Genomic DNA, 17,910 nt, shown 5'->3' on the forward strand with positions numbered 1-17,910 from the left:
CAGGATCTGATCTCCTTCAAACTTCAAGTATATATTGCTATCTTCACTTGTTCTATCAAATCCAATCTTCACAAGATGGGAATGCAGGTGTTCATACCATGCTCTAGGTGCCTACTTTAGCCCATATAAGGCTTTATGTAGCCTACATATCATGTCACTAGCTTCAGATAGGGCAAACCCATCCGGTTGCTCTATATACACCTTATCCTCAAGTACACCATTTAGAAATGTAGATTTTACATCCATTTGATATACTTTGAAGCCTTTAAAAGTTGCATATGCAAGAAGCATACAAACTCCTTCCAATCTGGCTACAGGAGAAAAGGTTTCTCCATAGTCTTCTCCTTCTTCTTGGGAATATCCTTTGCACACCAGTCTGGCTTTGTTCTTGATCACTGTGCCATCCTCATTCAACTTATTTCTGAAGACCCATTTGGTACCAATGACATTTTTGTGCTCCGGTCTGGGTGCCAAGGACCATGTACCATTTTTCTCTATCTGGTCAAGTTCCTCTTCCATTGCCTTGATCCAGTCTTCATACTTATGTGCCTCTTTGAATGTTTCAGGCTCGAATTCAGAGATCATACATGAGTTTTCTCTAACTTTTCTTCTTATAAGGATTTTTGCATCCTTATCTCCTATGATCTTCTTAGGATCATGATTCAGCTTGACATACCGAGGAATGGTCTTGATAGATTCCTCTTGCTTTTCTTCTTCATCCTCATCTCCATCAGTATCAACATCTACATCTACCGGTGTAGGAACACTGTTACTGGTACTCGGTTGACTGACAACTGGTTTCTAGAAGGTTGCAATCGGTTCGTTTACCGCTTGCTCACTGCCGGTTTCCTTAGTTTTCTCAGAGGTTTCATCAACTCTTACATTGATGCTTTCCATAATTCTCTGAGTCCTATTGTTGAAGAACTTGAGAGCTTTGCTCTTGGTGGAATATCATAGGAATATTCCCTCATCACATTTCGCATCAAATTTTCTCTGGTGTTCACTCCTCTTGATGTAACATTTGCTACCAAAGACTCTAGAGTAGCTAACCACAGGTGTCCTACCAATCCAATACTCTTAAGGAGTTTTATCCTTACCTTTCTTGATGAGTACCCGGTTCATTGTGTAGACTGTAGTGCTCATCGCTTCTCTCCAAAAGGTGTGATCTACCTTTCCTTGAATCAACATGATTCTAGTTGCTTCAACCACAGTCCGGTTATTCCTCTCTGCTAGGCCATTCTGCTATGGAGTCTGGGGGGCAGACAATTGCCTCTTGATGCCATGTTCTTCACAGTACTTGTTGAATTCACCTCCTTGATCAGTTCTTAGGCACTTGATCCTTTTACTGCTTTCCTTCTCCACTAATGCTCTGAAAGCTTTAAACTTTACAAAGGCTTCAAACTTGTCTTTCAAGAATGTGACCAACATCATTCTTGAGTAGTCATCGATGAGAATCATGAAGTACCTATCACCCTACACACTCCTAGTTTTCATAGGACCACACAAATCAGTATGCACAAGATCAAGCAAGTTGTCAACAGTGAAAGATTTACCTTTAAAGATTGAGGAAGACATTTTCCCCAATTGACACTCTCTAAACAAGGGATTATCCGGTTTGCTTAGCATTGGCAACCCTCTAACTGCCTTGATCTTACTGGCCTTTACAATGTTATCAAAGTTTACATGGCAGAGTCTCCTTTGCCATATCCAGCTATCATCAAATTTAGCCATAAGACATGTACTTATATTTGCATTCAGATGAAATAGATTACCTTTGGTCTACATGCCGGTGGCCACCAATTCACCATTCTTTCCTTTGATTCTACAAACTCCATTCTTGAATTCCAAAGTGAGGCCACTGTCAACACTCAGAAGGTTATGTCTAAGACCATCAACCCAATACACATTGTCAGCACTACTCTTTCCATTTAGAGAGATGGATCCTCTACCTTTGACCATGCATGGTGCATCATTGCCAAAGCGAACCACACCACCATTATACTCCTCCAAGGATAGAAACTTGCTCCGGTCACTAGTCATATGGTGAGAACAACCACTATCAATGATCCACTCATTGAAATTATCAAACCGGGACACAAGAGCTTTCTTGTCTGAAACATCTTCCTTGACAGCAACAAACACAATATCTTCATTTTCTTCATCCTCTGATTCTTCATCTGTGACACCTTCATCAACTGCCACAAAACAGTTTCTCCGGTTTCCTCCTTTGAATTTCTTGAACCTTTCCAGTTTGTCCTTGTTGTCGCCATTAGGACAGATTATAGCAATATGTCCTATCCGGTTGCAAGAAAAGAATTTCAAAGGTAGCTTACCTTTGTATTTGCCGGTTCCTTTAGGAAGTTTCCTGGCAAGGAGAGCTTCAAATGCCATCAAAATCTCCTCATCATCCATTTCTTTGCTGTGTCTTGGTTCATCACTAGTGCTAGCTTCTTTTCTTTTTCTAGATGGTATAGCAAAAGCTTTAAAAGCTGATCCAGTCTTTTGAACACTGCCATCAAAACTATTTAGCTCATAGGCTGTCAACTTTGCTATGATAGAGTCCAAGGATACCTTAGTCTTGTCTATTGATCTTAGCTCCTGAATAACAACAACCCTTATTGCATAGACTGGCAATAGGGATCTCAGGACTTTGCTTACCACAGTGGAGTCTTCTATTTTACCACCTGCACTCTTGATATCTCCAACAACGGTTTTGATTCTTATTCCATACTGTTGAATGGTCTCACCTTCAACCATCTACATATCTTCAAACTTCCCTCTCAGGCTTTCTTCCTTAGCCTGTTTTACATGCTCATCACCGCCATAGATATTTTGAAGAGTATCCCATACCTCTTTGGGATTTACATTGTCCTGAAAATCAATAAACTCAATGTCAGATAAACTACTAATTAGGGCTTCCATGACTTGCCCATTTTCCTGTATCTCTTTCTTTTGGTGATCAGTGAGAGTGCCGGTAGGGGCAACATAGACATTCTCAACTTAGCTCTAGTGTTGAGCACCCATGCTTCTGATGTATATCTTCATCCTGTCTTTCCATATACTGAAATTTTCCCTGTTAAACTTTGGACCTTCCCTCTTCATCATTTGACTGGGATCTTTACCTCAAGCGGTTAAGCTTATAACATAGAGGACTTGGAGGACACTAATACCAATTGATAACTTAATGATGAGTGAATAGTACCAAACCGGTATTGAGAGGGGGGGTGAATCAGTACAGGCAAAATTACAGTCCAAAACCGGTTTGACAACAAACACTTCAAATGACTGGTAGACAGTGATACCGGTTTGAAACAGAGTGCAACCGGCAAAGCTAAGAATGTCAGAGTCAAGCATTAACCGGTTACTCACTTAGCTTTTCACTCAACTTGAGACTACACTACCATTTCACCCTTATGCATAAACAGGTAATCTATCATCAGACCACAATAACAACTAGTTCAACATGTTTTATTGACATGCATAAAACACAGAACCATCATATGCTTGATAGACAATAGCAAAGCATCACACATGACACACATATTTTTCACGTGGAAACCCAACTGGGAAAAACCACGGTGGGGATCAATACCCACAAGTTGTTTTTGAACTCTTTAGAAGTCCACTCTGTTAGAAGCCTTGTCCAGTTAGAGACATTACAATAGGTTCTGCTAGGAACCAATCCTGTTAGGGATCACCCGGTTAAGGGATGGCTACAATACCCAGTTAAGGGTTAAACCATGTTAAAGGTTACCTTATTAGAGGATTTCAAGAACTCAATAGCTAAAGGATTCTGAACTCAGTAGCTTTGAATTACCCTATTAAAGGATTTTTAGCAAGCCAGTTAAGGCTACCCTGTCAAGAGATTTTCCAGCTGCTGAGGTGGTTAGAGATCAACAGGTATTACAATGATCTGGTAACAACACTCAATGCCAATGCAGATCCACTTAAGCTCCTCTTCACCTTCTACACTTACACTCTGTAGGTATCACTTCTCTCCTTTTGGTCTGGCAAGAATCACGTATCCCTTCTGTTGGATACACACACACAACTTTTGCCAACAACCTCAGAAAGAGACACAACATCAACCTTATAGGAAAACAAATAGGTCGGTAGCATAAACCCTAAACCTTAAACCTGTTAGGTTAAGGAATTCAAATGGTTCAATCCTGACCGTTGAGCACACTGCATTAAATACAACAGATCTTGATCCAAACTCAAGACATTCTCCATCGTCCATTTCCATCGATTTTATGGCGGCTGATAACCCATCACATGTTATCACCATTTTACAGACTTCACACATTCTTGAGGTAGATAGGACCAATCTCCCTCATGCAAGATCCTTCACGCACAAAGGCTTACGTTGCAACATGATATGTTCTTCTTTACAATGCTAACTCATCACACAATATCATCGGTTGAGCCACACAAGCTTGAAGTACATCAATTGGAAACCCTAAAGTTGAGACTACCAACCGGTAGTCATACAATACTTTCATATGCCGGTTCCCATAACTATATGCCGGTTCATCATGAACAAGCACACCGCTTCACTTTGGCACAAATGTCGGTTCACATTGTTATACTGGTTCTCACATATGTCAATTGACACCTCTTCAACATATTGACATCAATGACAACATACAATGTCATTATGTCCTTATAATGCCAACAAAAACATGCAGGACATATTATAACAGTGTATCGATATGCAAGAAATAATGCAATAAACAGAAATGAAAGCAACCACATAAGAAACACACCATAACACAATGATTTAACGAGGAAACCCAGTGTGGAAAAAACCTCGGTGGGATTTGTGACCCACAATATTCACTTACTGGCCAATAAGAGAATATTACTGCTACAAGAGGGGCCTGCACATGCAGGAAGGACAACTGCCTAGAGCTCACTACTCAATGGGAAGTCTCACTGACTTACAATGTGGATTATACAAATCCAATATCTTGTACCGGTTTACAATAGCATCTATAATCCCAGACCTAGTATTGGTTTCTGCTCTATTCTTTACATAAAACCTTTAACCTATATTTCGCATAATAGGTCTGCCAAATATCTTTTCTTCTTGTCGCTTACCAAATGCCTACAATGATCTCTCTTATATATAAGAGTCATTTTACAACTTGCCAAGTCAGCTTACAAAGTTTTTACAATAATTGTTGGTGTAAATAAATATTCATTTTGGATATTATTACACTTTACTTAAGTTAACTTAGGATAATGCATCTCTTCGTAGTTTGGATTTGAGACACTTAGGGAAGTGTGCACATAGGGATAGAGCTTGTAGGAGAAATTCCACCTTTTGTGGTCTTATTTTGCTGTTACACTCCACATTCGGTGGGTTATCCACCTCTTGTGGAATATTATATTATTTCTCCTACCTACCCCTACTATTTCTTACCTACCCTTATTTCTCATTGAGCCACATGTCATAATTGTGTGCTTGTACATCCATGTGGCCTTGCCTATATAAGAAGGCCTATATTCATTGTATTGATTAATCCAGTTGATCATTTGCATATTGATGAGAATACAGTTTGTTCTTATCATTCTATTGTCTCTCTTTTTTATGTTTTTCATTGTGCCCTTGATCTTGGCAAAATCCTACATGGTATCAGAGCCATTGGGGCTTCATTGATTGGTTTTGGAGACATCGTGGAAGGCTTCTATTTTTGGATTTGGGGATCTTCATTTTTTGGGGGCGTCATACAGTGATTTGGACATCACCGTTGAATCCGGGAGGCCGTTTCCATAAATTTCGACTATAAAGTTGACCTATTTTGGTGAGAAAATTTTTTTCCCCCATTTTGGCTATTATTGTACGAATTTCGAAATTTTTTTACTTTCTGAAGAAAAAAAAAAAAAAAAAACAGCAATCAAAAATTTTTGAAAAAAAAATCAAAAAAATAAATATATATTTTCGTTGTTTTTTGGGGGTCCGCAGCCCCCCCGTACTCTGCAGTACCCTGCAGGTTGCAGGGCAGTACCTGTTATCGGAGCCGCCGCTGCCACCACCGAGTAACTCTCGTCGCCGCCTCGCTCCGCATGCCACCGGCAGCTCTGATCTCCCACCAACCGCCTCGATCCCGCCGCCGGCCCCCTTGGCTCCCGGCCCCTTCGGCTCCTGGTCCGTCGGTATCTCCTTCTCCGGTGACGCCTAAATCCTGTCGGCAGTCCACTAAACCGACGGACCCACGCCCGCCATGTGGAAGGCGGCCACTGGCCCGTGGTCAACAACCGTACACCAGTTCACCGCGCACATGTCAGCAAGTCCGTACGGTACGACAACCCAATCAGCTGCACAGACATCGCACCCAGTCAGCAGGGAGGCGAAGTTTTCGCGACGTTCATACGACCGTCAAATTTAAGCCAGTAACTTGTTGATGTCAGCACCACATCAACAGACTTTTGAAATTTTTCAACCCCTCTTCATTGAACTTTTCAGTTTTGCAGTCCAACTTTGAAAGGCCATATCTTGCTCATTTTTGCTCCTTTTTTCGTGCAATTTTTTTTGAAATGGGCTAAAATTTTGTGATCTTCGCAATGGTGTGGTTATTTTTTGATTTTGGTGCACAAGTTTTTCAGAATTTTTGGATTCTCTCAGCTGTACCTGTCCAATCCTCAATTCTGCAACTTCAAAGGCCTCGTTTGAGCTCATACGACCTCCTTTTCAGGTGCCTTTTTTTTGAAAGTGCATGTTTTTTCATCTACTTTCATAATCTATGATCAGATTTCAGAGATTTTGAGTGGAACTTGTAAAGTGCTTGGATCTTAGTTTAGATCTCTTGCATTATCAGTTTGAGTCTCTTTTAGCCTTATTGAGGCAGTTGTAAAATTGTAATCAGAAGTCCACTTTGCCATTTTTTGCAAGTGGCCCATTGTATACGCACTAATTATAAAGTGCCAAATTATCACTTTTGGGGGGGTTCTTTGATTGAGTGAATTTGAGGGGGTGTCTTGTGTGATTGTGCCTCTTTTTGTACTCTTTCATTTTTGTTGGAATGAGTCCTCATAAATTTCCACCTTTAACTCCACATAATTATGCATCATGGAAAATTAAAGTATGGAGTAAATTAATGGAAAAGGGTCTCACGCATTACATAGATGGAACAATAGCAGCACCACCTGATCCTAAGGCTGATCCTAATGCTCAATTAGAATGGCTCACAAAGAATTGCATGGCTCTTGGAACTTTGCGCAAGTATGTATTAGATGACCTCATTTTTCACATTAAGAAGTGTACAACAATCAAAGAGGCTTGGGATATGTTTCAGAAATTGTATGGTCAAGTTGATGAAATCAAAGGCTATAAGATTGACAATGAGCTCACCAACTTGGATCCCAAGAGTTTTGATACAATCCAAGATTATGTCACCAAGGCAAATGAGCTAAGAGCAAAGCTTAAGGATTGTGGAATTGACAAAAAAGATGCTCAGTTGATATTCAACTTGTTGGACAAGCTTGCACCAGAATATGTAGCATTTGTGTCTAGCTTCCAAACTCATCGTTTGACAGTGGGGAGTTCCTATGTTATGTCTTCATTTGATGCTTTGATAGGAATGTTAATATTGGAACAATCTAAGTTGTTGAACATGGGACTTCTCAAGTCTTCAAAGTCCAAGGCTTTGGTGGCAAATCAAGGGAATCAAGGAAGTCAAGGCAAAGATTCCAACAAGAAGAAGAAGCACTCTAAGTCTAAGCCACACCAGGAAAAAGGACAATCATCCTCTCCATCACAAGGTAATTTTTCATCCTCTTCCAAGAAGGGGACACCACCTAAGAAGGATAAACCAACTTGTGCATATTGCAAGAAGTATGGTCATGATGAGCATCGATGCCACGCAAAGCAAGTTGATGAGTTAACTAATCTTCTTAAGAAAAACAACATCAACTTGCCATCCACCTACACAGAGAAGGATTCATCTCCTTCCTCTTCCTCACAGTCTAAGGGAAAAGGGCAAGCATTTGTGGCTACAACAGGTTCTTCACAGCAATGGATACTTGACTCGGGTGCCTCATATCACATGGGTTCTACAAAGGAGCAGTTTTCTTCATTGGAGCCATCTAAGGTACCTCACATTTACATAGGTGATGATACACAAGTAGAGGTTGAAGGGAAAGGTTCAGTTGACATGGATGATGGAACATTTGAGAATGTTCTCTATGTTCCTAACTTGTCTACCAACCTTCTCTCTATCTACCAAATAACTCACTATGGGAATGGGAAAAAGGTTGAGTTTACACAAGATTCAGTTGTGGTAAAGGAACTTGATGATGATGCCTTGGTAGCAGTGGGACAAGTCAATGACAACTCAAGGCTTTATTCATTCTCCCACTTTGTGCCAAGTTCACCTTCTAGGGCCTTGCTTACTCATTCAAATTCAGAAAGTAAGCTATGGCATGAGCGGTTTGGGCACCTCAACTATCGCTATCTTTAGTAGCTCAACACTAAAGACATGGTCACAGGTCTACCTCGAATCAATTTTTCAGAGGTTATATGTTCAGGTTGTTCCATGGGCAAGCATCCCGAAGAGAAGTTTGATAAGGGGAAAGCTTGGAGAGCTTTGGAAGTTCTTCAACTTGTTCACAGTGATGTAGCAGGTCCATTTCCAGCACCTTCATTTAGTAAGGCCCGCTATGTTCTCACCTTCATTGATGACTACTCCTGCTTCACTTGGGTCTACTTTCTCATTCATAAGAGTGAAGTATTTGACAAATTTCAGGACTTTAAGACTCGTGTGGAGAAGCAATCAAGGAAAGTGGTCAAGATTCTTCGCACAGATAATGGAAGGGAATATGTGAACAAAAGACTTGAGGATTTTTGTACATTTGAGGGGATTGATCTTCAGCATTCTGTCGCATTCACTCCACAGCAGAATGGGGTTGCAGAATGCAAGAATAGAACTCTCAAAGAAATGGCTAGTTGTATGATACATGCACGTTCTCTTGATCCCACTTTTTGGGTAGAGGCTATCAGTTGTGCCACACACATCCAAAATCAGGTTCCTCACAAAGCTTTGCAAGGTATTACTCCTTTTGAAGCTTGGGCTGGTAGGAAACCAATTGTGAGACATTTCAGAGTCTTTGGGTGTCCAACAGGGGCTTGCATACCTCCACAGAAACACAAGGCATTGGAACCACAGAGTCAGCCTTGCATATTTGTTGGATATCCTGAGGGTGTTAAGGCATACAGATTGATGGATCTTGAGACACATGAGGTGTTCATTGAGAGGAGTGTTCACTTTGAGGAAAACTCTCCTAGCTTAGCCTCTGTACCTCCTCCACCTTCCTCCATTGTGGACAGTGATGTTAGAGATTCAGATGATGAGACTCCTTCAACTCCGACTCGCAGGGTTACACCTCTGCAGGGTCCACTTGCAGTTAAGGAGCCTCATTCTCCACCTCTGCCTAGACCTTGTTGGGCTCGACAGACACTTGAGTCCACGGGTTCTCTTGTTGGGGATCCTTCAGATACACGGAGAACTCGATCACAACATCAGAATCTTTCACATGCATTCATTGCTACCGCTTCCGATCCACAGACATTTAGGAAAGCATCAAGGGTTCCTGAGTGGGACCAAGCTATGGAGGAAGAGTATAGTTCCTTGATGAGGAACAACACATGGGATTTAGTCCCTCTCCCTAAGGGGAGAAAGATAGTTTGATGTAAGTGGATCTATCGAACCAAGTTTGCAGCAGATGGTAGTGTGGATAAGTATAAGGCTCGGCTTGTTGCGAAAGGTTTCTCTTAGGTTGTAGGTGTTGACTATACTAAGACCTTTGTACCCATAGCCAAGATGAACTCCATTCGTTTGACACTTGCTATTGCTGCAGCTCATGGTTGGGTTGTACATCAGATGGATGTGAAGAGTGCTTTTCTTCGTGGTGATCTTGATGAGGAGATTTATATGGAGCAACCACAGGGTTTCATCCAGGATACTTGCTTGGTTTGTAGACTAAGGAAATCTCTCTGTGGCCTTAAGCAGGCCCCCAGGGCTTGGTACACCAAGATGGATTCCTTTCTTCTCTCTGCAGGGTTCACCAAGTGTTATTCTGATCCAAATGTCTACATTTTGCGATAGGATGACTCTCACTTGATACTTGTGCTCTATGTTGATGACTTGATCATTACAAGGAGTACCGCATCCATTATTAGTAGGGTCAAATCTGCTTTGCATGACAGATTTGCTATGACTGACTTGGGTCTTTTGCACTACTTTCTCGGGATAGAGATTTCACAGTCACCTTCCGGGATTACACTATCGCAGCCCAAGTATGCTCTTGATCTACTTGCACGCTTTCATATGGTTGATTGTAAGCTTGCCTTGACTCCCTTTCTTTTAGGAGTCAAGCTTGAGGCTCAGTGTTCTTCTCCACCAGTTGATGCCACTTTGTATCGTCAGCTTGTGGGTAGTCTCATCTACTTGACTCATACATGCCCTGATATTTCATTCGCAGTTGGCATGGTTTCCCGCTTCATGCAGGAACCACATGAGCTTCATTGGAAATCTGCCAAACACATCCTTCATTACATCCAGGGTACACATCACTATGGGATTCACTATGCAGCAGGCACAGGACTTCGCTTGGCTGGTTATACAAACTCCGATTGGGCTGGCGATCTTGATGATTGTAAGTCTACTTTTGGTTATAGTTTTCACCTTGGTTCGGGCCCCATTTGTTGGCAGAGCAAGAAGCAACATGCTATTGCTCTCTTCTCGACTGAGGCTGAGTATCGAGGCGCTGTTAACGCAGCGACTGAGACCATTTGGCTCCAGCATATTCTCACAGAGTTTGGATTCACCACTCCATGGCTGACAGTTCTACATTGCGACAATCAGAGTGCTATTGCGATCTCGAAGAACCCGGTCCAGCACCAGTGGACCAAACACATCGAGATTCATATGCACTATATCCGAGAGCTCATTCAGGAGCAGGTCATTGATTTGCAGTATTGTCCTACAGTGGAGCAGGTTGCTAACATATTCACCAAACCTTTCACCGAGAGTAAGTTCCAGCATTTGCGAGCTCTCTTGGGGGTGCAGGATGTGTCATTAGGGGGGTCAACTGACTTCTCCTTCCTCTCTTATGGGGGGGACTTTTTCCTCTTTGAGGTTTTGTCCTTCTTCTTTGAGAGTCTTTTGTACATTCATCTCTCTTTTGGGGGGGAGTTTTTTCCCACTGGGTTTTCTCCCTTTCTCCATTTGTGAGAGATTGCATTGCATGGTTTTGCTTGCATTTGCATATTGTACATGGGTACCTATCATGGCCTAGTAGCCGAGACCCATCTTGCATTGTTGACTTGAGTCTTCATTCCCCTAAGTTGCACTTAAGGGGGGGTGTTGGTGTAAATAAATATTCATTTTGGATATTATTACACTTTACTTAAGTTAACTTAGGATAATGCATCTCTTCATAGTTTGGATTTGAGACACTTAGGGAAGTGTGCACATAGGGATAGAGCTTGTAGGAGAAATTCCACCTTTTGTGGTCTTATTTTGCTGTTACACTCCACATTCGGTGGGTCATCCACCTCTTGTGGAATATTATATTATTTCTCCTACCTACCCCTAGTATTTCTTACCTACCCTTGTTTCTCATTGAGCCACATGTCATAATTGTGTGCTTGTACATCCATATGGCCTTGCCTATATAAGCAGGCCTATATTCATTGTATTGGTTAATCCAGTTGATCATTTGCATATTGATGAGAATACAGTTTGTTCTTATCATTCTATTGTCTCTCTTTTTTATGCTTTTCATTGTGCCCTTGATCTTTGCAAAATCCTACAATAATAAACAAAATATAATATATCAAAAATCCTGTCGGCCTCTGTGCCGGTATGCTTCCTTTCTCTGTGGTCCCGGTGGTCTGAGTGCCAGTGTAGAGTGTGATTTGTTGATGCTGGTGAACTATCTTGTCGGTGTAATGCCTTGCCGGTGCCATAGGATTGTAAGGTTGCCATCAATGACAAAACCTTCAATCACCTACAATGTCTCATTGGAGTGTGCATATGTCAACACCTTTTACATTTAGTAGATTTGGCTAAAAGAAAAAAAAATTAATAGCACCTCTATCCATCACACTAAATACAAACCTGGATGATAAAATGTTTGAACCATTGTAATAATAAGTATTAGTTATGTATGTATATAAGTATCTTAAATGTAATTTAACAAAGAGGCTAGTGAATCGTATTAAAAAACAAGCACAGAAAAGAAAAAGAAAAATGTTTATTAACACTTTAATCTACTTATTTTTCATGGTATATTACCAAGAAATCCTGCATTTATCATAAAATTTTGGTGATGTTTTCATTTTTTGATATATATACCCTCTGCCCTATGATTCTTTCCTCACTCTACTTGTCTCTATTGAATCTGCAATGTTGTCAACAACAACAACCAACAATTTGCAGTTCTTCTCACTTCTTTTTGAATCTACGATCTGCCCTAGTTTCTAATTAAATATTATCCTATGCTAATTTCAAACTAGTCGCAAATGCCTATTGTACTTATTTGGATGTGTATTTCGATTTTTGATTTCAATAAATTTTATATTGGATGGGAGCTTTTAGCTAGGTGCTTGTAATCCTCCGATTGCATATGCTCAAGAAGGGTTTTTACTTTTAATAACTTATTAATATATTTAGCTGATGAAAAAGAAATGTTTCTATTTAAGCACAAATTTTATTAAAAAACTAGATATATGTTTTGCGGTTTTCATTCGTAATGTGCATTCCATTGCTTGTTTGATATTGAATATTGCCATGTGTACTTTAATGGCAATTAGACAAGAAAATATTTTCCTTAGATTTAGAAATTGTAATCAGGAAACATTGTCTTAGGCAATAGGATTACATTTCAACCACATCTTCTATCCCATAGAGACAACTCTCACTCTCATGCACAACAGCTCTTTGCTTATGCAAGCTTCACTGTCCAAATACATCTTCTTGGAGACTAATTCCTGTTGTTAATCCTACCTTGTTTTAGATGAAGGGGCAACCTTAGAAACATTAAAGCAAAGGTAAATAGGCCCAGAATTCAAAAGACACATTAGCCAGTTATAACATAACTAACAGGAACCGAGTCTGCACATACCCACCCAATTTAGCATCTAAACTAAAACTGCCAAGTAAATTAGTATCAGAATGTGAATCACAAAAGGCTCAGTTTGCTCTGAAGATTGGTCAGAAGGTTTAAATGAAAAGGGTAGGTAGTTAAATGGGTGTGCCCCTATGTAGGGTGTCTCAATGCCAAACGTTGTGTACTAAATTTGTAAATAGGCTCAGAGTTCAGAACACACATTAGCCCTTTATAAAATAACTAACAGGAACCGACTCTGCACATACCCACCCAGTTTAGCATCTAAACTAAGAACTGACAAGTAAATCAGTATCAGAATGTGAACCACAAGTTTCACATCAACCCCCAATCATTAGTGTAACATTGGACAAAAAACCCATATCATTGAATCATTAACTTTCACCATTGTCATGTCTATAGAATTTCTACATTTCACCACGTACACTACAAATTGTATTTGAGAAATTATTTTGTTGTAGTGGAGATGGTATTCTACAATATTTGTTCAAATGGATCCCATCGAACAACCCTATTTCTCTTCTAATGCAGTACCTTATATTTCTTTTTCTGTTCTGCAATTGAGGAAATTATTTGATTTAACCCCTTCAAATCCTGCATTCTTTTCACTTTGCCCCTTGCAAAACTTGTACTATGTGATTGGTTGTCAGAAATATAGACAGGTGCCAGATTTAATTTGTAGAGTTTCCTATAATTAGAAAATTACTTGACTCTAGGAGGCATTTGTTGCAACTAAGTGGCAATTGTTTATGGTCAATTACAGTAAGAGAGCCAAACCAGATTCATTGCTCCAATAGTTGTAACTGCATATTATATACAACCTAACCTAAATATTGAACATCTGTGCATATATAAGTAATTAAAAATTTACTTGAGTCTAAGAGGCATTTGTTGTATCCATGCAACACTTGTTTTATCGTCGATTGGAGTGATTTTTATTTTTTGTTTTTCTAAAACTCTTTAAATGCAGAGGAGGGTATTCAAAGTGTTCTTGATAAGTGCTTGTCTTCTAACTCTACATATACATTGGTGATTGTAACTTTAGATTTTCATTGCGATTTGGTTGGACTGGAGATTTGCTCTTGACCCCAAGTGCAATATGGGTTGTGCTTATCGTTAAAATATATTCACTTATTTTAATTGTTGTGACATAGACTTACTATTTCACTCTACAAAACCCCATTCCTCATCTCTCGAGAATAGTTACCACTATGTCATCTGTGATAGCCTCTCTTGATGCCTCATAACAACCTTCTGCAGAAACTTCGGTGAGCTTGTTTATACATATGTTTTCTCATATTCATCTTATTTACAAACATTATATCTCTATTTGTTCTTTTCTTTTGCAAAGCATTATCATCCATCAATGCAAGTGCATATACCAACATATGTCACTGTTTCAAGTGTTTTTTTACATATGTTTATGTATTTATATATATAAATAAATTGATAGAGGTGTTCTCTGCATTGTCCTTGTACATTTGCATGACTGAATACATCAATCTATAATTTGTCCATGCACACAAAAAAATCATCTATAAAGAAAAACACACATAGATAGTAATACAAATTGGAAGCTCCAAAAAAAAAAAAGGCTGCCATACCCATGCCTATGGATATGAATGTAAATGACCTTTTGTATCTATTTGGTTGTCTTCTATTATCCTTGTAGGAAGTGGAACCACAACTACAATTGACCCCACATGTACTCCTCTGCATCAACGTTGGGGATGATGTCCTCTCTCCAGTGCTTCAGCTTTTATCTTTTGAAAAATTGACGGCTGATGAAAATGACAGTGCCCGATATAGGGTTGTTTTGTCTGATGCCACACAGATGCAATTGGCGATCCTCCACCTAAGTACAACAATTTGCTGCTTTCAGAGACATTAAAGATAGGCTCTATCCTATCATTGACAGCTTATGCTTGTAGAAATATTTGGAACTTGAGGTAGGGCCCTCTATATGTTCTATTGGTTTGTTCTTGGATTTTCAAATATCCCTTTGCACACTATCCAAATTATTCAACCTCTTGTTTTGTTCATTATATAGGACTATAGTAATATTCAACCTTGCTCTCAAATTTACAAATTCTCCATTGCTTGGAAAACTTAGATACCTGTTTAAAGAGAAAGAACAACAAATGTTGGGTCGAGACACACGTGCCACAACTAAACGCTCCCTCAAATTTGGAATACACCTCCCACCCGTGCAACACGAATCTTCTATTAATATCAGGCCGATTAAAGCCTTGAACCCCTTTCAAAATAAATGGACGATAAAGGGGCATGTGACAAACAATAGGAAGATGCATCAGTACAGTACACCAAAGTCCATTGGCCAAGTGTTTAGCTTTGACATGATAGATGATGAAGGTACTGAAATTAGAATAACTTGCTTTGGCGATGTAGCAGAGATGCATTATCATAGGGTTGAAGCAGGAACATATTATACTGTATTGAAAGGTTGCATTAAAGAAGCTGACACAAAATGGAATAAGCTTAACAACCATCTTGAGATAACTTTGGAAAACAATTCAATATTGAAGCGTTGTGATGCTGTTGTTGATAGTGAAGCAAATAATTCTCGATTCACACCGATCAATGAAATTACATACTACACCAACAACACTTTAGTTGATGTTATTGGTATTGTAGTTGCTATTGGAGAACCCTCATTAATTCATAGAAAATATGGAAGCGACGTAATGGAGAGAACTATAAAAATAAATGATGTTTCAACTTTTACTATCGATGTTAACTTATGGGGAGAAACATGGCAAGGGCTGGGTGAAGATTTGAAGAACATGCACACAACCTAAACAGTTCTTGTCCTTGCAGTAAAAAATGCTCGTGTTGGTTATTTCAATGGAAAGGTGATCAACACAACCACAAAAATAACTCTAAATATAAACCCTTCTATCCTTGAAACAGAGACACTTATGTCAAGAGGAAAGATTCTAGATGACCTTTATCATTGTCGTGTGTTGCTGGACAACTTAACTCACAATACAGTAGGATGACAATCACAGCTGTTTTAGAACGTACAAGTGTTCTCTCTAAAACAGTTGAAACTACTATTAGGGTTGTTGTTAGAATCATTAAAACTAATTCTTTTTGCTATCCAGCCTGCCCTTTGAAAATTAATGGCAAAGAGTGTAAAAAGAAATACATCCAGTAAAATGATAATCTATGGTTTTGTTCAAGATGTCAAACTCATGTGCTAGAATGAAATTACAAATACTTATTGCAGATGAAGCTCCAAGATCATATAGGCACTCTTTGGGCTACTGCCTTTGATGAGGTTGGCACAAATCTACTGCAAATATCTGCCAAGGACCTTTACATGCTGCAATACGATTTGGCTACACAAAAAACACCTCAGACCATTATCAAGGGTGTCCTTTTATCTTGCTTTGTTTTCACACTCTCTATTACAATAGACATGTACAATTCAGAGCCCAGGCTCAAAGCAACAATTACCAAAGTTGCGAAAATTGATTTCTAGGCCGAATGTACTCTTCTGCTTGCAGAGATTGCTCGGATGAGTGCAGCTGCACAGTTCAAGACCAATTAGATAGTGATGCTTTTCATAGGCCTTTTGATCTTCATAGAATAGATAACTTGTTACTGGTTTTTGGTGGTAATCGACAAACAGAACTAAATTATCGATGGTTGTGTATATCAACACTATCTAAACTCATGTTTTTCTTCGTTGTCCAAAACTTTTGGTTTTTGACATTGCTTTTGTTCTGAAATTCTCCAAAAGTTGCTTCTACTTCAAGTTGTTCATGTTTGCCAGAATTGTTCATCTTACCTACTAAACCCAATTCTTGTTTTGTTCTGCCATGCTCCCATGCATCAAAAATATATCAAATGTAGTTTTGCTTCTTTGTAGCTTGTTATCTTATATCCTTTTGTACCTTTTTATGTTGTGTTGTTATTGAACATCCATGTTTTCCAAAAATTCTTAATTTGTATATCTATATTTATACTATGCTGTAAAAACATAATAAGAAAGAAACCATATAGATTACACATTGGGGCAAATATTAAAACAAGAACCAATAGCTTCAATCTATGTTGTTTTAACAAATTTCCTAACCTCAAAATCATGATTTATATATTATGCTATTCCACCGCACTATCTCTGCCCATTTGAAATTATAATCTGCAATGTTAATGACTTGTACAATGTTGTTTATGTTTATTGTTATTAAATATTCAAAGCATTTAGTTGACCTGTCTCTTTTTTTTATTGTAATATTTTGAATCCTTTTAGATATGTTCTAATGCTTGGTCTAGACACACTTCTACTTCTCATTAATGTTGAACTGTAAATTGAAATGGAGATTTTGAGCATCCTTGCCAATTCACATACAATTATACTTTACGTTCATCAGCCTTTTCCTCTTTTAAAAACAACAACTTTCATATTCTTCTTTGTATTCATTCAATTTATGCAAATGTCTGTTGCCTTATATGTTCTCTCCAGTGTTTATTGCTATGCACAAACATGAATATCTCCATTTATGTATCATGATATACAAAGATACATATAAATTGCTATATGCATTTACATATATTTCCATACACGTACATGCATACATATGGTCTTGCACAACTGCATACTCGCATACATACAACCACATATGAACCTCTATACATGTACATACAAAGGCAGACATTCACAATAGATATATATGCACATGAACAATCTTATATATCTTGAAAGTTGTGTGTCTGCATATGTAAGTAAATCTGTGTGCAACATATTTTTTA

At 39.0% G+C, this 17,910-nt stretch overlaps 1 protein-coding gene across 1 annotated transcript; it reads left to right on the forward strand.

The window, feature by feature from the left end:
* Window positions 1-6,069: 6,069 nt before the first annotated feature.
* LOC131860245 (replication protein A 70 kDa DNA-binding subunit A-like) lies at window positions 6,070-15,950 on the forward strand. The gene is made up of 3 exons (XM_059214626.1): window positions 6,070-6,396; window positions 14,804-14,949; window positions 15,182-15,950. The coding sequence occupies exons 1-3, from the start codon at window positions 6,070-6,072 to the stop codon at window positions 15,948-15,950; spliced, it is 1,242 nt and encodes a 413-aa protein (XP_059070609.1).
* The last annotated feature ends 1,960 nt before the right edge of the window (window positions 15,951-17,910 follow it).

Source organism: Cryptomeria japonica, chromosome 2 (assembly GCF_030272615.1).
Source record: "Cryptomeria japonica chromosome 2, Sugi_1.0, whole genome shotgun sequence".
Classification (NCBI taxonomy): Eukaryota; Viridiplantae; Streptophyta; class Pinopsida; order Cupressales; family Cupressaceae; genus Cryptomeria; species Cryptomeria japonica.

Excerpts from the sequence above, each read along its gene's own strand:
- LOC131860245 (XM_059214626.1), top strand. The coding sequence starts at position 6,070 with ATGCCACCGGCAGCTCTGATCTCCCACCAACCGCCTCGATCCCGCCGC. Across the intron at positions 6,397-14,803 it reads CGACCGTCAAATTTAAGCCA|GAAGTGGAACCACAACTACA; the intron begins GTAACTTGTTGA and ends TTATCCTTGTAG. Across the intron at positions 14,950-15,181 it reads GCCCGATATAGGGTTGTTTT|GACTATAGTAATATTCAACC; the intron begins GTCTGATGCCAC and ends TTCATTATATAG.